Here is a 20,162-nt window from a genome sequence, read left to right on the forward strand (position 1 = left end):
TGCTAAGTTTTTTTATTCAAAGAACGATTACCCGAAAATATTGCTTTTTGTTGTTTCGTTTTGATGCAGCCACCAAAAACTGAATATACAGAACTGTTTTCTATTTTACACAATTTTTTCCAATGTTATTGGAAAAAAGAAAGTATACGCATATGCTTAACAATAATTTTTAGTTCTGTCAATAGTGGCTTATCATCATATTTATCCTACAAAGTTCTGAGTGCTATCATCAGAAAGCCCGTCCGAACATCAAATCAAAAAGACAGTTTTGAAATTCGTTTTGTCCAGGAAGTCATCAAAGTCTTCAATGTGATATTATTCAACTGATTTCCGTTGTATTGTTCAATCTTCCTTAACTTTTTTTCCTAGAGGTGCAATTGTAAAATATCATGACAATACTTGACTTGTAACAATTTTTATTTAATAGATTCAGAAGGGTTGCTGTATTATTTCATCCAACTCCTTTTATTTCAGTTTTGCCATTTTTTTCAAATTTGACCCCCGTTTCCATGAAAAATGGCTTCAAATAAGCTCCCTTTTTCTGAAATGCATACGTATAATTCTGACGATTTTTTAAAATCTGATGAGGGTTATCTCTACCTCCGCTTGCTATAAAGTATTCTGTAATTAAATTTTTGCTAGCACTTCGCAAATTGAATTCTTCATTTAATAGAGGCCTATAGATAGCAATTGAAATTTTCGTCTCCGAGGAGTTTTACAGGCAGAACATTTTGCTGTGTTTTTATTCCGATCACAAACAAATCCGTTTTCAATCAGCGGTTCAATTAATGACAAATCCCATCAACGTTCAAATGAGGCCCAAAAAACTAATAATTTGTTGTTCATAAAGCTCCAACAATTTGTTATTAAATTTAAAGGGATTCCTAATCTTTGCCCGCTTTTGTTGTTTTTCTGGTCTCCTGATTTAGACTCATTAATGAATATTTTAAACAGTTGTCTGAAAATTTGAGGATGATTTTTTGAAAGCATTCAATTGATACCTCTTGGCTCTTAATAATTTCAAAAATTTTTTTAGTGAACTACTAAATATTATTCCTATGAATTTTTTTTGCTTACTCTCGCTAAAGACTGGTCTTTATTATGTGAGAAAAACCAATGAACTTCTGAAACCTTGGATTTTTCTATCTTACTTCGGTCAACCTGTAGCTTATCCTCATTTTTGACGCACAAGTAGGATTTAGGATATTTGCCTATATCAGTTACTTTTTTTTGGCTTCGGTTCACATTATCAGCTCACAGACAGGTACCAATTGAACAAATGTAACATTTTCAGTGAAAAGTTTACCAATTTACTCCGACACCCTTCTGGGATTTTTTTTGGTATTTTGTCTGTATTTGATTGTGTATTGGTAGCCGTATCACAGAACCTGAATAATGACAAGACTCGATGGCATTGTGTGAGGTCAGTAATTTCATATCTTCAGTTGATAGTTAAGGGTCATTATGCCTTTGTTTTTAATTGTTTACAAAAGAATCCATATAATTTTGAACATGCTAATATTTTGCTTCTATTCGACATGAAATTTTGTCTCATTCATGATATAATTTACATTTTTGAGATGTCATAGGTTACATGTTTTAACTGATGTTTTAAATTTTTCTCTTTTTTTGAATGTTTGATGCTGGTTTTGAACTGTGCTTCTTTTTGAATGTCTTTTCACGATCACGGTGCCCTTTTAAGGAAAAGCCCTATTGATAATCATTTGAGATGAGATACTAGTGTACTTGTATAAACTGTTCAGTTAATACTGTTCAACTTTTCATCTTATGAATTGAATGGGTTCAACGCAGTGTTTTCGCTGAGTTTAATTTTTTTTCATGTGAAGTGGTTACCATGTCTCATTTAGGACTTACTATCTACTTTGTTGTGAGGGGAAAATTAAATTGTTTAGTTAAATTAGGTTAAATTAAATTAGTTAAGTTGTTTAGCAAAGTAAATTCAGTTTTATCTGATACTAATTTGACTTTGACGATAAATTTTTTTAAAAAGAAACAGATTGCCTGTAACAATTTTCATTTTTTGTTGTTTTTTTAATGCAGCTGCTAAAAATCGAAAACACAATTGTTTTTATATTTTCATGCAAAATTTTCCAATTATTTATCGGTAAAAATGTAGGAAAGTATACGCATACAGCAAAGTACGCATGTAGCCGATGATGCTGATGTCTTTTAAAGGTTAATAAAGTTTGATTAAAGCATAGTTATACTCGAGCGTCAGCGATTGCAATTTTGGTAACCGTTTTTGTATCATGATGATCAATTGGCAGAGCAATTGGAAGGAAAGTATTGAGTAAAAGTTAAACAAAAATTTCTACGACAAAAATTCTGTCCAAACTCTGTGTTGATACATCAAAGATGCATGATTGTATTTTGTGCCCCAAAAACAATTTACGCATAAGTTTTGAAACGGTAATATAAAAATATCTTCACTTGTCATAAAAAAGAAAAATTTTCGCAAAGGTTTGAAATAGTTTTCTAAATAGGTATTTCTGTAATCATAAATCGTGGAGAGTACTTGTGACGGCCGACATTTTTGTCAATCGTTTTCACAAACTTTTTGCTAACATCACATAGTTCTATAAAAGTAGTCTATTTAATAACTTTCACGCTAATAAATTCGTCATAAAAAGTAATTATATCGTGTAAAAAAACTCTATCGAATTCAACAAAGGTCAATTCAAGACTACTCGAATAAAAAATTGCACCAATTTGGTCTCAAAAATTCCCAAAAATGACATTTTGGCCCTAAATTTAGGCATTGCTAGCAGCTTCCTTCAGCACTCTAAGCACTTGGAAGACTACTAAAGATAACTGAGGGCTTATAATTACACTTGTTGCCCACTGGGCCCTACTTTTTGAAAGATCAAAGTAATGAAAATCGAGTTAAAATATCTTACAAAAAAGACAACCCCAATTTAAGCCAGTTCTTAGTAACAACCAGATGAGGGGACCTATTAAAAATTGAACCGTTTTGAGCTCAAGACAACATTTCCTTCCGAAATTTGTGCCTTGCCAGCAGATTAATTAAACTAAACCTTTAGTATGCTACTAATGACAGTTATGGTCCTCTAATGAAACCAACTGTCTCCTCTGCTTTACCTGTGTATCCCGTTTTGAATTTGCAAGGACACCCAAAAATGTGTAAACACATTACTTAAAAACATAAACCGACTAATGTCGGAAAATTGCTCTCCAATGACAGACGGCGCATTTTAATTCAGGGGCTGTACCCTAGATAAAATTTCCTTCATGGGCGCAAAAAACATCAGTTAAAGTTCGGATTCGAGCATGGCCTCCTGAGTCAGATTCCGTCACCTCCATAGAAGTATTAACCACTCGGCTATTATGAATTTGTTATCGACTCTCAAACAATCGGTTTTGTTTATTTCGGCGTGAGAGCAATTGAAATCACTCAAAAATCAAGAAGTGCTTGAAAAATCACTTGAGAAGTCAAAGGTATTTCTTTAGGAAATTCGCAAAATCAGTCAAGCAAAAATTTTGCACAAAAAAGGCCAAAAACGTTTACAACAATTGCTTATTATTCGAGAGCAATTATATCAGTGTGCTGCTGATAAAACTTTAAGCTAAAAGAATTCTGAGATCATAATGGCAAATTTTTAAGGCAACAAAAAAAGTTTTCAAAATATTAGAATTGTTAATACACAAAGCCAATTTTTTGGCTGGTTGAAACTGGAGAATTGAAACAGTTTGAAGAGTTCTAGAGATATTTTTAGCTAGCTTGAGCTCGAGCCAGCTAGGTTGAGCTTGAGCTAGCTGTGTTAATTTCGTGTAATTTTCAACATCCTAAATCAAGGCCAATCTAATCGTGGTTGCAAGGAATGATCGAATGGCACCATATTTGAAAAAAGTTTGTTTGACAGAAGAATTGATCTAATTCATATGATTGAGTTTGTTTCAATGCATTATGTAAAAATCCTATTAAAGAATTCAAAAAACTTCGCAATTAAATGCTGTAAATTTTTAAAAAGGCAATGCCACTTGCGTCTCCAGCTAATCATTTTAAGTGTAAATGGCTTTGTGCCCCTATTGAAACAAAATGATACATCTATTTTTGGTGCTAAATTCTAAAAGTTTCTTTATTCTCATTACCCCGGAACTATTACAAATCAAACAATCTGATGTTTATTTCTCTTCTGTATCATTGGACAATCTTATGCACGGGAAATAATTTGATGATTTGAATTTTAGGCTGTACAATAGCACGACGTCCCTGGATGCTCGTTCTGATTATTTCTCTTCTGTATCATTGGACAATCTTATGCACGGGAAATAATTTGATGATTTGAATTTTAGGCTGTACAATAGCACGACGTCCCTGGATGTTCGTTCTGATTCCAGCCTTACTCAGCCTCTGTCTCTGTATTGGTGCTCTTTGGATCAACCTTGAAACTCTAGACGACGTTTGGGATCTCTACTTCCCACGAGACAAACCTATTGCGTCATCAGCCTACAAATTACGTAACACATTCGTTACGTCGCCCAATCTTACCCGGACGTTTTGTCCGTACCAGACATTCGGTTCCAGTGTTTCGCTACCAGTGTTAGCTCTTACGCCTTATTTTGGGCAAATTAAAACCAATTCAACCAATGGAATTGAGGCTAACGAAGGAGATTCAAAGCCTGTTAAAAATTATGGATTGGAAGCTTTGAAAGCATTGTGCAATTTTGTGAAGGACTTCACTTATCAGTTATCGCCTGAAGGTGATAAAATGGCATTTGAAGATGTCTGTGCGTACAGTATAGGAGATAATTGCTTGGAGCCCATAGTTTGCACGGCAATCAAGGAGTCGAACGACGCCAATTCCATTAAAATTGAGGTGAGGCTCAACAGGTTTCTCTTCCTTAATTTAATCACTCTTAATGGCTTCGCATCATTGATTGCTGATCGAGGACTTCCAAGAGTAAAAATTGATCATTCCGAGAAGTGCTCTTTAAATGAGTGGTTAAGTTGTTCAGACAATGATTTAAAAATGTTTAATTTGGTGCATAAGTAACAGCGTTTTGGTTGCAAATGATTTGACGTTGTTCTTAATTGAAATGGCATCAACGCAGAGCATGAAAATTTTTTTCAGTTTTTAATCGATATCGAAATACTAAATTCAGCCGCAAAAAAATATAAGCCCGTGTAAAAAAAACGATTCAGAAAAAAAGATTACAGAAAAAAAGAGAAAGAAAACTAGATAATCCTAGAAATCACGCAAAAATTGACTACCTCATGTGAAAACGTAACCAATGAACATGAACCACAGTGATTGATAGTTGAGGCATGGAATTTGTTTTGAGGCCAATTGAGAATTAGGCAATCTAATTATAGACAAAATATTTGCTGTGAACGTCCGGGAATATTCTAGAACAAATGAAACTTTACACAGGGAAACAAGCAATCAAGCTAATTAAGTTCGAAAATGCGTGTAAAGAAAAACGGCGAGCAAAATAATCTAATTAAAAGTGTTTGATCCCCGAACTCCTAGGAGTTGACGATATTCTACCAAAGACCTTTGTATGCACTAAGAAATAGTCGGTTGAACAGTGACGCACACTCTTAGCATATTATACAATGAAAGTCCCGGTAAAGGGAGAAAATCATCGCTTTCTATCTTTTGTATAGTTTAAATAAGGGTACCATAGCTCCCATGGTACCTAACGAGAGCAAGGGAAAAGTAATGGCTAAGTAACTGAGGTTGATGAACTAATTATTGCGAATTACCCTTTTATGTACATTTTTACTGAGATTTGATATGAAAGTGAGTTCTGTTGTGAATAGTAGCCGGCTTCAAAATGCGGGTAGACGTAGAAGCTGCTGTTAGTTGATAAAATCAAAAATATCTGAAAAAAACTTCGGGGAATTTTAAAAAATCATCAATTTTTGTCAAATCTGAAAGGATTGAATCCAAGTTTCACAAATATTTGTGCACCCCTTTTGTGAAACCAAATTTTTGGAACTAGAGTGGAATTGTGGTCATCCCACGTGACCTCTAAGCGAAAACATACCAGAATTAGGCGGGAAGCTTAAACCGGCTGGAAATGATCTGTACCCCCGAAACCGCCCTATGTAAACAAAACCCCGGAAACGCATAACACGCGACAGTATTACGGTTTTGGCAATTTTGGAATTAACCCACGAATATCAGTAGAAAACGCTGAAATATTTGAATCGTAATAACGCTTGCTTTGTTTGTTCAAACAAATTGTTTGCTATTTTCAGCATAGAATTGGCTCTCATTATAAGAGCAGCGCACAATTTTTAACCGTGAGCCAGTTAGCAACTTTTCTGGCATTGTTTAGCCATATTTTTGTAGAGGAGGTTCTGGCAATAGTTAGTAAGCGTCAGCAAGATAGTTTTATTGATTGTTTGAGCTAGAAGCTTTGGATAGTCAAGAGAACTTGGCTGAATTCACCAGATTTTTGACAGAATTTGACTGATTGATCGAGAGAGATGCTCGGAGTTATTGTATTTCCTTGACAGAAATTCATTAGTTGGTTAATAGCCGAGGAATAATTAAAATTGTATTAAATAAGTTTATGTACTAGTGCCAATTTCTTTACATGCGAAGCTCATTTAGAATAAATTTGACTAGTTATTGTTCCAAGTTTGTGGATGATTGTGTTAGACTTAGTTAAAGTTATCGCAACTTTGTTCAATATGATGCTGCATATAACCTGATGCCTATTAGTTTTTTGTATTTAGTCCTTTGTTTTTAATTTAAATGGTGTGAACAGCCAAGAATGCAGTATGGTAATTCCATTATTTTGAAAAAGACGGACTACAAAAGTAAACCTATCAAATTGTGAGATCTGGCGCTTTTCTGTTCCTGTGATATGCTGCCTAATTAAAAGTTAAAACCCTACGCCTCTCTTGCCACTGAATCCTGGTTTTTTGGTTTCTAGTTTTGACTGTTGAATGGCTCTAAGATCATAATGCATCAATCAAGCGTATATGCATTGCAATCATCTGTAAAGGAAACTGGTTTCCAGCGCCAAACAAAAGGCTTCGGTTGGAAATTGGACAATTCTTTATATCAACTTTCAAAAAACAGTTCCATATTTTAGATTAAATATAAGACCAGCGAATATTGTTTTGATTCTGATTACAGTTAGGAGCTGCATCGGTATCTTATGACCTTAAGCAACATGCGACTTTTTTATCTAGAAAGAGTGTACTTGAAAGAATCAATGAGCTATGTTAGACTTTATTTTTCAATTCTAGATTCATCCTTGCTTTAAGAAAGTTTTAACCAACTTTTACCTATTTTGCAATTTTGTAGCAATCTTAGCAGTAAACTTTGTGACCTTATTTTTAACAGCATCAAACCTTTTCAGTAACTATTTGGCTCAGAAGAAATTAGGACTTATACTATTGTGTTTTCCCACATCCAGCTTCGGCATCACTTCGTCAGTCCAAAAATCGATGTTATTCGCGTTTGCGGACATGAGTGACGACGTTTTGTCACCATTTCTCGCGTGAAAGAAACATGGTTAAGTTAAGGACAAAAGTTACGATTAAATTTGAACTAGTTTCCTTTACTGGTACTGTTGTCTGCGAAAGCCGATAATGCCTAAGCTTAAAACATGGGGAAAGGACCATGTTGACATTTACAAGCAAATTTGTTTGCTCAAAATGTAGATTTGGCAACGTAATGGGTGTTCTAGGGATTTGTATATTACAGTCTGAACACACGTAGTTGTTCCAGCGCTACTAATTTAGGGAGTTTGTAATCATTTCATTTGTTTTTAAGCCAAGCGATAGACATATTTTGCAAAAAGACAAAAAGTTTACCATTGGCAGCATTTTCATTAAAACTGAATAAATTGTTGGAATCAAAGATTCATATTTTAAATTATGCAGCAAAAAATGATACCAGACATTTTTCCCTTTTCTCCAAGTCATCAGTGCTGTAAAAATTGTTCAAAGTTTATTTTATTTTAACTATGTTCTTAGCTTTGATTTTATTCGTATATGTTAGACATTTCAACTGGAAATGAGCATGGGAAATTTAAACAGCTAAAGTTTCCATGTCGAATATTTAAAGCCAGTTTTTAAACATTGATAACTTTTTTGCATTCACCGTCTTTGGTTTCCGATTTCGAATGTGTAGAAATCGATTCCTCAAATTTGGTACAATATTAGTGTTTTCAATATTTGTTAGTGTTCTTTCAATAGCAAAGAAAAAAACGCATTTGAAGCTTGAAAATATATTTGACCTCTGAGTTAAGTAAAAAAAAAGGCAGGAGAGTACATGCAGCAAATTGTTTCATAAAAGCAAATTGTAAATGTACTGAAAGTTTTTCAGACGCTTTGAGGCGCCATTTTTGTGATTTGTTGTTTCTAGTGTTGTGTCGCAAATAACGCGTGCTTGAAATCCGCATGTTCTTAAATTTTTAAGAAATCAGAATTTAAATAATCGATACCGAAATGTTTCTCAAGTTGAGGGCAATTTAGCCCTTACATAAAATGTATTGACCTAATTATTTATATTTTCTAGTCCTCCATTTGCTATTTGGTTTAGCCTGAATTTCAACCATTGGTGCTACCCAAATCTGCCAGAGTGGACCCCAAGACAAACCAGGTGACGGAGACAGTTGCGTTGAGACTGGTGTGGCATTTCAGGTCCAAAGAGTCAAACAGAATCACTTTCAGTGGCAGCGACAATGACCCATCTGCAATTTTCATACGACAATTGTTTGATGAGCTTTACAAGGTAATTAATGCAGTTTTGACCACATACCCACCTTTGCTCGCACAATACTCTCAAGGAATTATCAGTTTAAGCGACCCTGGTATTGAGAGCTAAGCGAATTTATGCCAAGACTAACAAAGTCGCGGAGGGAAGGGGATTTCCCGACCTCAGTTACATAGTTGATCACAAGTAACGGTCAACCCAAAGCATATTTTAGTGTTCGACCCACAGTCTTTTTCGAAACCAACTGTCACGGGAATCCAAAATAGTGTTTTCGAAAAATTGTGCTCTGATAAACAGAAAATTGTGAATGACGCTTTTTACAACTGATTCGCGAGAGAGCATCAATTTGATGATCTCTCAAGAAAACAAAATTTTGACAAGAGAGAGAGAGAGAGCGCGGAGAGCGAGAGAGAGAGCGAGAGAGCGAGAGAGTGAGAGAGTGAGAGAGCGAGAGAGCGAGAGAGCGAGAGAGCGAGAGAGCGAGAGAGCGGAGAGAGCGAGAGAGAGCGGAGAGAGCGAGAGAGCGAGAGAGAGCGAGAGAGCGAGAGGAGCGAGAGAGCGAGAGAGAGCGAGAGAGAGCGAGAGAGAGCGAGAGGAGAGCGAGAGAGCGAGAGAGAGCGAGAGAGAGGAAGGAGAGAGAGAGAGAGAGAGAGAGAGAGCGAGAGAGAGAGAGAGAGAGAGAGAGAGAGAGAGAGAGAGCGAGAGAGAGAGAGAGAGAGAGAGAGAGAGAGAGAGAGAGCGAGCGAGCGAGAGAGAGAGCGAGAGAGAGAGAGAGAGAGAGAGCGAGAGCGAGAGAGAGAGAGAGAGAGAGAGAGCGAGAGAGAGAGAGAAAGAGAGAGCGAGAGAGAGAGAGAAGAGAGAGAGAGAGAGCTTTTATGATGCATGCTGTAACAGAAATTGTTACCAGGTATCATTCTCAGTGGACACTTCTTAGGGGTGCATATACAATTAAATTTTTTCAAACAGATTATTGAATATAATATCAATGAGCTACCAGCTGAACACAACGTAAAACGCATAGCAAGGCAAGTCTTGACCTACAATTAAAAAAACTGGCTCGGAAAAACCATTTAGAAAACATTCTTACCAAAAAATGAAAAAAAAACCGTGTAAGTCAAAGTCAACCACGCCGCAAAACCACTCACTTTTTCGCTCCTCTGGGGCGTAGGGTGTTAGGCAAAAACTCGATTAGGGGAACACGATCTATGTAGCCATTAGTGAAAAAAAAAGTGTCGGGCTAAAGTTTTGTGAACATTATGCGAATACCAATTAAGACACTCAAGGATAGTTTTCCAAATCTCAAGTGACCCTATATGGAGCTCAAATGTCCCTAATAGTTGTGTCTAGATGATTATAGTTCACCAAAACACTTCTAAATATGAACGTGCTGATTAATACTGGGAATCACATTATCAAATTGTTCAATTAAGTGCAGTTTTATTTCAAATAACAAGAAGAAAAATAAATGCGTAGATGAATGCTTTCTTAACACTAAAATTTCTGAATTAGAGTCGTCAAAAACTTACGAAAGCATTGATTTGTTTAAAATTTTAGGTCTCATTTAACCTCTTCATTACCTAATAGAGCGTAATCCGATATCTGATTTTGTTTTTAAATAAAAAAGGCCAAACTGGTTGACTGACACGCCATGTAAAGAGGTTAAAATCTCAATTGTCGATAGCAGAGCCAAAGATTTTAACAATGAGGGCGCCAATTGATACCTTCAGTTTTGCAGCGCATTGCTGGCTGCTTATTGGTTGAAAAAAATTACTACAATTGAACCACGAGCGGTCAAATTTCTCAATTCCTAATTGAAGCGTTTTATCCGAAACCAGCGAGTTTCGCATGTTCCTCAACGACAATGAAAAACAACTTCCAGATTAGAGTAAAACATGTTTACCTGTTGAATTGGGGCCTTGAATTGCGTGATAACAAACAAGGAGGATTTTTTATACGCATTCGGAGTGAAGTTCGGAACCCGCTCATCCACATTTTGACTTAGTTGTCCACTATGAAGAAGAGGTAGGACAATTTCAAAAATTATTATCTTGTTAGAAAGCAATGTGTATGTGTACAAAATAATAGTTATAAACTCAAAACGCAAGACAAATTAAAAAGTACCATCAGCAGACTGATGAGACTCGCCAATAATGAGACTATGTGAGCAGACAAACAGCAAAATAAAACAACAACAGAACGTTATCAGTTCAGAAAAATTTAATAGAATCAGATCAAAAATAGATCACAAAAACTAACTCGTACTTCACTACAAAGCAGATGGGACATTTATTTCAGGACAAAAAATAACTTGTCGACAAAATCCCACCAAAATGAACAAAATGAAAACGAGCAATAAAATTTTTAGAACAAATGACTTCAAAATTTATAAAAATCATAAGCTCACAACTAAACAATAGCAATTAATTTAACGTAAAGCGCCTTAGGAAGCCATAGGACATATAACCATAGGACATATAGGACAAAGTGGACGAGACCTGTCTTTTTTCATGATAAGTTGCAAATCGACAACTAGAAGAAAAGCCAAGGTTTAAAGGATTTCAGTCAGTAAAAGCGATTGCTATAATTGGAGAGCAGCAAATACGCTAGCAAATACATCAATAGGGTGCCAGGGGAACTTTCATTATTCTGAATAAGGAATTTGAGTAGAAAAAAATCAAAAGCAAAAAAGAAAAACCCAATTAAAAGGAAATTTAACCGTCAACTTTTACCTGAAATTACTGTTAATGACAATGAGTGTATCAGTAATATGACAATGTGGAATGACACGTAAAAAACCACAAACTTTGGCTTAAATCCAAAAAAATCTCAAGTTTTCTGTTAACCCGTATTATCAGATTCATAAAACGTTAGTTTAATTGAAACAGAAAACAGCTAAAACGATTTTTTGCCCAGAGTGACAATTCATTAAAGAGACTAAGATGAAAATGACAAAATTAAGAATAAAAAGTGATGAAAATCGAAAAATCACTGTATTAAAAATCATGACCAAATAGTATCGCCAGAAAGCTTCAAATAGTTTCCTCTTTCAAATATCTCTTTTGGAAGTCAATAGGATCTTTAGTGAGACAAAATCATTCGATTACAAAAAGATGAACAAATGCAGTAAACTCATAAACGCATGAACGCATCAAAAATTTACGATAAACAGCACTTTCAAAACAGATAGCGCCCTGTACAATGTGAAACCTGAAATCAATGTGGATCCTTTTTGTTTGTAAAAATCCACGATGAGTTAAGATCTGGGATTTTCAATTGCTGTGCATATAATAACGGCACGTGGTTGTGCCAAATTTTAGCGTAAAAATATTAATTTTTATGAGCGGTGGCAAAAATGTTAATAAACCAAAAACAAACGATGCAACTTGATTAAAAACCGAATTAAACTATCACAAAGCCACCTGGTTTTGAACCCAAGATCAAATTTTAGGAAGCGCAAGTAAAAATGTAAAATGGCCCTCTTTTGAATTTACAATTACTTCAGCAGGTTTGTGGCATTTATACCTCCGCCGATCTTAGTCGAAGTGGTCTCAGGAAGCATCTTTGATAAAAAAAAATAGAGGAGGGTTGCTGAACTGTTTGAAGAAGACTTTTTTGGCTTATTGACTTAATTTCTTGCCAAACGGCTGAATTTGCAAATTTTTAGGACCAAAATTGCTTGAAACAGTTCAGCAACTTGCCTTTATCTCTAAAGGTAAAGCCAAAAACTCATATTGCTAACAATTTGAACATAATTTGGCGAAATTGATGAAAATTTGAATAAAAACTATGAAAATGGTACAAAAAAAGAACTCAGCCGCTTGTTGAAAAATTTTGAACCTCATTTACTCAATTTAAAAAACCAAATTGAGAACAATTTTTAACTTGAATATTTTACGCTGGACGGGCTTTGTAATACCACCCACTACTCTACGATGAATACATCAATTGACAAAAAAAACTAACTGAGCAAAAGACCATTTGAACATATCGTCCCCCCTCTAAGGTGGGGTCGGAACAAAAATTACTCAGAACAGTCTGACCAGAAAATGATGAAGCAGAATGGGGCAACACAGTTTTGGGGATTTTAGATCTGGCTTTTTATCCATCTTCTACCAAGTAAATTTCTAGCCAGTTAAATTTCAAAAACTGTAGATGTGAGGTGAATAATTAATAAAGCCGTATCGATTTTTTACGAGAAATAAAGTCACGGTGAATAGGGGTCGTAATAAACTTTTTCAGCCCGCATTTTCTATTTGTGAATGCAGTGAAAAGGTTAAAATTCCCACAGTTGCAGTTAGGGTAGATGTCGTGAACTTTTACTGCTAACCTTATCCAAGCACCCACACCTTTACTAAAATTAGCTCTCTACAGAAGTTCGCTAGACTGGATTTAAACCAAAATATGCTTGGTTCGCAATCACATCTTCCTCCACTGCCCATCAGGCACTTCCAGCTATTATACGCGCTTTTTAGTTAACTTTCGGTTTCATGCGACATTATGCTGAAAGCAATGTGCTTTTTAGCAGTTTAAAAGGAAGGTTTTATTTCGCCGCTTTCTGTTGGTACCTTTGAAATATATTTTCACAGCTTATGCGGTGAAAATAAAGAAAAAACAATAAAAATCCGCAAATCATACATATTTTCGAAGGTACCAACAGAAAGCGGCGAAATAAAACTTTCCTTTAAAACTGCTAAAAAGCTCACCGCACTGCTTTCATCATAATTTGGCTATAAGATTTGGATTTTTCATAACATTTCATTTTTTAAAGTATTCAGCGTTAAAAATTTCGATTCTCAAAAACATTCGGAGCAATTTGTATATTTCATAGCAATTTTTAGCGATTAATAAACCGATGCTCGTCCTGTTGCGATTACTTAAGAACTTTTTAGTAAACTTGCAAAATTTTAGTAGAACTTTTCCAACCCGGTTTTTTGCAGAATTTGTGTGTATATGGATCTTGTTTTAGGTGAAAGATGAGTTGGGGAGGGGAGAGGGTGTGACGTTGCATCCCTACTCGCAGATAGTACAGAGTGACGAGGTCCACTCCATTGTGAAGAACGACTCCAAACTCATGGCCATCACTGTCCTACTAATGTCTCTATTCTCTGTCAGTAATAAACAAACACCCTTTCTTTTTTGTTCATTATACTATTAGTAGACTATATTTCGTTTTTAATTGTGAAATTTACCTCTACCTCAGGATGCGTGCATTCTATATGAACGAAAATTGTTTCTTATTACGTTTCATAGTAGACTATAGGTTGCACTGTGGTACCAAAAAGTTATGTACAGCAACATTTGTGCAATTTAAGCGTTATTTATGCTCAGTTAGTTTGATGAGCACTAAGGCGTGAAAAAAGCATAAAATTTTGAAGACTTAAACGAAAATCCTTTCTGATTTTACCCGCTTACACAGAAAAGATTGTTGAGCTGCTTTGTTCTTATGTTGTTTGGTTCCAACGCTGTTGTGATTCGAAATGTACATTTTCCAGGGACAAAAAACAAAAGTAACTCACCCTATCATCAAAATCTAGTACACAGCATACATAAAAATGTACGAAAAAGAAAACAGGCTCAAGGCAGTGCAAGCGACGGAATTGTGCATGTTCTTTAAAGAAATTCAGTACGATTTCTTGGCAAAAACACAAAATTTGTTCAGACAAGTGAATTATTTTTTTTGTCATAATACAATCAGAAGGGTGCGTAATCTTCGTTAGATTTTAAAACAGGCTAAAGGTTCTAGCTTTTTCATCTTTTTCCATTCTAGGTTACATGCTTTTTCATCTCAATTCCGATTTTAGACGTATCGCCGAATTCAAATGCAACGCTTCAATTAGCAAAATGGGATCGAGAGGAATCAGTTTTTACTTAAAAGTTGCAAACATAAACAAGCAGTTTAAAGAGTAATTTAAAAAATCCTGCAAACTAATACCTCAGATAGTGTCGACTGACAATGACTTCGACAATTTGTCACAAGCACCTGACATATTTTTGGAAAGATAATCTCTTGTCAGCAATAACAGCCATACATGCTTTTGAAATTTTCTGAGAGACCAGCCAACATTCGAATGGCAAGGCATATAATGTTATGCACATGTTATGCAACAATCCTTAAGACAGAAATACTTGAACGTAAGTGTGCCAGAATCCTCTTCAGATCACCGCGATGAGACATTTGGCATAGTAGCAAAGTAACAAATGTTATTGCAGGTGCTAGTGTCTGTGAACAAGCGACAAGGAGTGCTGAGGAGCCGGGCTCTCCTAGCTTTGGCTGGTGTCCTCACAACATGTCTGGCTATTGGGTCTGCTGTCGGATTCCTAGCTATGCTTGGAGTCAAGTTCATTCAGTGCGCCTTTCTTGCTCCTTTCATTATGTTGGGTACGTCATTTTCACCGCCATTTATACCGTTAATTGCAATAAAATAATTATACTGTTTTATGAAGCAAGCAGTTTCCAGACAAGTTTTGGTTGATACGGGCAAGCACGTTTAACTTAAAAATACCATATAAAATCAGGTTGCTAAAACTCTTTTTCTGCCACAGGCATCGGCATTGATTCCACATTCGTAATAATGTTCACATGGGCTAAAGAGTGTTCCAAATCAGTCAAAACAACAAAAACAGCAACAACAAAAGCATTATTGCCTAATATCACAAGCAACCCATCGATTTCGCCCGATGCGACACTTAATCACGTGAGCTTTATTACCCAGTACGACACTTCTGGCAGGAGTAGGTGCTCGGAAGTGGTGGTGAGTGAGAGGGAGAGAGTGATTGGGAATACAATGAAGAATTCGTTCATAGCTGTCTTTATTTCCAACACTACTGCTTTGCTGGCCTTTTTGGTCGGATCTTTCACTCCTTATCAAGCTGTCAACATCACCTGTTACTACTTGGGTAAGTATCCTGTTTTAACATTATTTGTCCATGTTTTTAACGGAAAACTTTGAGGCTGAGGAAACACTTTTAAAGCTAAATTAATTTAAACAATTTACTTTTTCAATCAATTTTTAATTTAAAAAACCATTTTCGCAGTGTGTTTCAAATTAAAACTTGGTGCAGAATATGTAATATCAGACACGTTGCAAAATGTCTCCAGTTACGAAATGCTCAAGTTGATAATTTCATAATGGTGTTGAATGTTGTTGTAATTGTTCCAATGAAAGGAGTTCTCATTAGTTCTGGAGACTTAAACTTTGTTAACGCGGGGGTTTTCAACCGGAGATTGAAAGAGAGCGTGTCGTTTTTCACTTCCAAGGGAAAACTCGGGTATTATTAATCATTTTATAAAATAATTTGGTTTTTTCTAGCCACAATCACATTCTTCCTCCTGTTGTTGCAAAGCTCTTTCCTGATTGGCTGCCTATCACTCTATCACGATATTGCCACGACCACTGACAGGACTAAATCTGGTCATCAGAAGACGAAAAAATGTGTTGAGCAGAAGAAGAAAAGGCGGGTAAAGGTAGTGCAGTCTGCCAGATCATCAAATGGAGTGGATATGCTACTGAATGGCCACTACGAGCAGGAAAACGGAGCCCAGCTACGAGCTGTTCAAAGAACTCAAAACTTAGTCGACCAAAATGTTAGTAGCATACAAGGAATTTAAAAATTCTCGCTGAAAAAAGTGCGAATGCAGTTGTGGAATGATAATTATTTTTCCTTTCAAAATCACACCAGGAAAAGAAAGCTCAAAGTAAACAGTTTTGAGTTTTGCAACCTCTCAATTTAGCCAATTAAAAATAATTTTGAACTCTGACTCAGTAGAGTAATTAGATAAAATGCGTCAATCAACAGCTACCTATACTTTGTATGCGTTTGCTAGGAAAATTCCCTGGACACAGCAGGGCCAATTTCATCACATATGAGAAACAACAGCTCAGACCAACATTCACCAAATCAGACCAAACTCTCACTTGAACACGAAGCTGAGGAAGTTTGTCCTGAGATGCACGTGGAAGAGGATGAAGGGAAGGTGTTGAACAAGTTGGAGTTGTTCATTAGTGGCAACTTGCACAAAGTGGTGCTGAGTAACTACGTCAGAGTGGCTGCTGTCTTTCTAGTGGGAGTGGCACTCACATTGTCAATTAGTCGAGTCAGCAAAATGAGACAGTTCATCAATGAAGTGAGTTGAGAATAAGAATAATTAGAATTATTTGGTTGAGCTCTCGTAAACATACAACCCAAATAATGACATTATACGAGCACAACAATACTCTACAAGTTATGACCCTTTGGTAGAAGCTTCCACCAGTTGACTCTTCATAATAATTCAAATGTGGAATGTTGCTGAATATTACAAATGGTAGCTGGGAAAATGGAAAAGAGGAATACGCAATTGAAACTTAGCGACAATAGTACCCAAATCCTAAAGCCTTCACCGTAAAGACAGACCTGAATTACCTCGGTTACATTTGACCGAGAATGTTACTTAATGTGTTTTGCAAAAGTAACAACTAGGATTTACATGAACTTGCGGATTGGGGTTACATTCAAAAGCTAAGTTATTTTGAAGGGAAATTAGTAACCAAATTCCACAAAATTAGGAAATTTAAAGAATCGCGGAAACCAGGCTACTAAGTTCGTAGACTGAATTCCACTTTAAAACAGCTTTACAATTTTGAAAAAACTGAGACACTTCTCAAAATTTTAAATCAAAAATAACAACCAGTTTTAGCGACAAACTAATCTTGTTCCAACTAAATGAAATTAAATGTATAATCACCTTCCAAACCGTTGGGTTTACTAACTCATATTGGGGATTAAAACAATGCAATGTGTTATTCGTTTACCAAATTGTAGAATTGAGTTACTGGAATTGGTAACCGCATTCAGTTTTTGAACTTGAGGCGATTCAGAAAAATTGGGAAATATCCATTTTTGCGGCAATCAAGCTACAAAGGATGTAGCCTGAATTCCGCAACTTAACATAGCCGAATTCATGAGAGCAAAATCAACCAAATGCAAATCAGGTCTGCAATTGCGGTGTAATGACGTAGTCTCTCAGACATATGTTAGAAAAGATTCCTCCTACCAACATCTTGATATTGACGAAAACAAAAATTACCAAATAAAAAGATGAATCGAAGGAAATCCTCCCGCTGATAAAACCAAACCATTAATATCCTCTCCTGATAACGAAAAATCATAAATTTATAAATTGCTCAGCCAAAGAAATGAAGGTCTAACATTATGAAAACATACATTGAATTTCATGGTTCGTATAGGGAAAGTATCCTTCTATTCTATTCTATGTTCTTTTATTATTAACACTATTTAAAAAAGCAAACGCATAGAAAGAAATTAACCATTATTTGAGTGTTTCTCAATAACTTATACAGCATGATAGTTCACAGCTGTCACTTTTCTCAGCTAAAACTTGAACTGTGCAAATGAGACACACGAAAAATACTTGTAGCCAAAAACGGTGTAAATGCTGTCTACCTTTGTGGTAAGATATATTCCATAAAGTTACTAATTAATAGCCGCCCTCATCTTCTCAGCCGGCTATCAGAACGCTCCTATTTTTACGACTCGAAGAGGAGTAATTGAGAAGTCCTTTTTTTAAATCACTTTAGTTGGAGTGAATTTTGAAGCAGGAAATGAAACGCGTGAAAAATTCTAGAATTGTTTTGGTGCTGAAAAAAAGTGAAGAGCGGAGCGAAAAGAGGGTGGTTTTTTGTTCATTCCGCTGTTTTCGAGAGAGCGAGAAATTGAGGTGTGAACAAATTTCTGTAAGCGAGCGAAATTTTGTGTTCACGCGCGGCTTTTTAAAACCGTTTTTTTGTTATTTTTTTTGGTTTAGAAATTTTATTATGATATTGTGTAATTTTTAAGGTTGCTTTAATAGTGGTTTGTAGGTGTCTGGTCATTAATAAGAATTTCATACCATTTTCCTGGCTTTTCAGCTATTTTGCTGAATTTTAGGCGAATTTTAGCAATTTTTTGAGTTTTGTCTTGTTATATTGCTTTGTATGGGCTTTGAATAGACGCATGTTAGTTACTGAGTCTTTAGAAACCAAGTGATAAGATTTTCTTTGGTTTTAAACGATTTTTTTGTTAGGAAAATTGACAATAAACTGAGTGATTTTTAATTATTCTTAATTTTTTTGTTGTTCTTCGCTTTTTTTCTAAACTTAGAGAACTTTCTTAGCCTTCTTGGTTTTCCTATTGTTTTGGGGAGTTTTTTAGTTTTCTTTTGCTCCATTTAACGTTTTTTGGCTCTATGTGCTCTTGTGAAATCAAAAAGCTTATTTTTAAGATTCCTTTCAAGTTGTTTTATGCTCTTTGTGTTCTTCAAGTTTTTATAGCATTTGGGAATGGCTATTGTCCAATTTAGTTGTTTTTGATGCGTGTTGATGATTTTGATTTCTTTTTTGAGTCACTTTATTAAAGGTAATTGAGTAATTTTTATGAAGATTTCCGCGAATTTTTGTGATTTTTTTTGAATTTTTGCTGAAATCTTCTGATTCTGCTTTTTGCTACTTTTTAGTATTCTAGCTTTTGATAGAAATTTTTCTAGAGGTTTTAATGGAATATATTTAGAGCACTTTTCATTGAGAGATTTTACTAACTTTTCTTAATCTCTTTACTTTAATCATTTTTATTGGAGTGATTTTTGAAGCGGGAAAAGAAACGCGTAAAAAAATTTGGAGTGATTTTGGCGCTGAACAAAACTGAAGAGTCGAGCGAAAAGGTAGTGGATTTTGTTCATTTAGCTGTTTTTGAGAGAGTTAATTCAACAGTTAATTTGAGTTTACTGCTAATTTGGAGGATTTTGATCAGTTTTGCTGATTTTTAGACAAAATTTAATGGTTTTTTGCCTGTTTTTTTTTGTTTTAATGCTTCAAGTGGGAATCGAATAGAACCTTGTTACTTAAGAAATTTTCGGTTACCAATTTACTAAAATTCTCGTGGTATCGTTTTTTTCTTTGGAAATTTGGTAGAAAAATTGAGAAATTTTAAACAATTTCTTTTTTTTTGTTTGGAGTTTTTCGGTTTTTTTAAATCCTAGCCTATTATGACTTAACAATTAAATTTCAAATTTTTCATTGCTCTAAGTGCAAAGTAACTTTACTCGGTTTTATACTTCCTTGTACTATTAAAAAACATTGAGTTTTTTGTTTAATCTGTGTTCGAATCCTGTTTCTATTCTTCCTTATTTTTTATGGCATTTGTGGAGGTTCAGTGTTCACAATAGTTGTTTTAATTATTAAGTCATAAGTATGGGCAGTTTATCCTTCGAGTCATTTCCGGAATTCTTCCGGCTATGTTTTTTTTTACAATTCGAAGAATTTGAATTGTATTGGGGCGCTGTCTTTTTTTACGACTCGAAGAGGAGTATTGGAGAAGTCATTTTTTTAATCAATTTTATTGGAGTGATTTTTGAAGTGGGAAATGAAAAGCGTGAAAAAATTTAGAGTGATTTTGGTGCTGAAC

At 35.2% G+C, this 20,162-nt stretch overlaps 1 protein-coding gene across 1 annotated transcript in view; it reads left to right on the forward strand.

Moving 5' to 3' along the window:
- Positions 1-20,162, forward strand: part of LOC142341548 (patched domain-containing protein 3-like) — a 42,214-nt gene that overhangs the window by 3,540 nt on the left and 18,512 nt on the right. The window contains exons 2-8 of the mRNA XM_075392569.1: positions 4,336-4,859; positions 8,550-8,741; positions 13,690-13,830; positions 14,934-15,102; positions 15,267-15,620; positions 16,034-16,308; positions 16,549-16,848. Coding sequence (XP_075248684.1) covers positions 4,336-4,859; positions 8,550-8,741; positions 13,690-13,830; positions 14,934-15,102; positions 15,267-15,620; positions 16,034-16,308; positions 16,549-16,848 — 1,955 coding nt within the window. The remainder of the gene's footprint in view (positions 1-4,335; positions 4,860-8,549; positions 8,742-13,689; positions 13,831-14,933; positions 15,103-15,266; positions 15,621-16,033; positions 16,309-16,548; positions 16,849-20,162) is intronic.

The sequence above is a fragment of the Convolutriloba macropyga genome, chromosome 6, assembly GCF_964194025.1.
Source record: "Convolutriloba macropyga chromosome 6, txConMacr16.3, whole genome shotgun sequence".
Classification (NCBI taxonomy): domain Eukaryota; kingdom Metazoa; phylum Xenacoelomorpha; order Acoela; family Convolutidae; genus Convolutriloba; species Convolutriloba macropyga.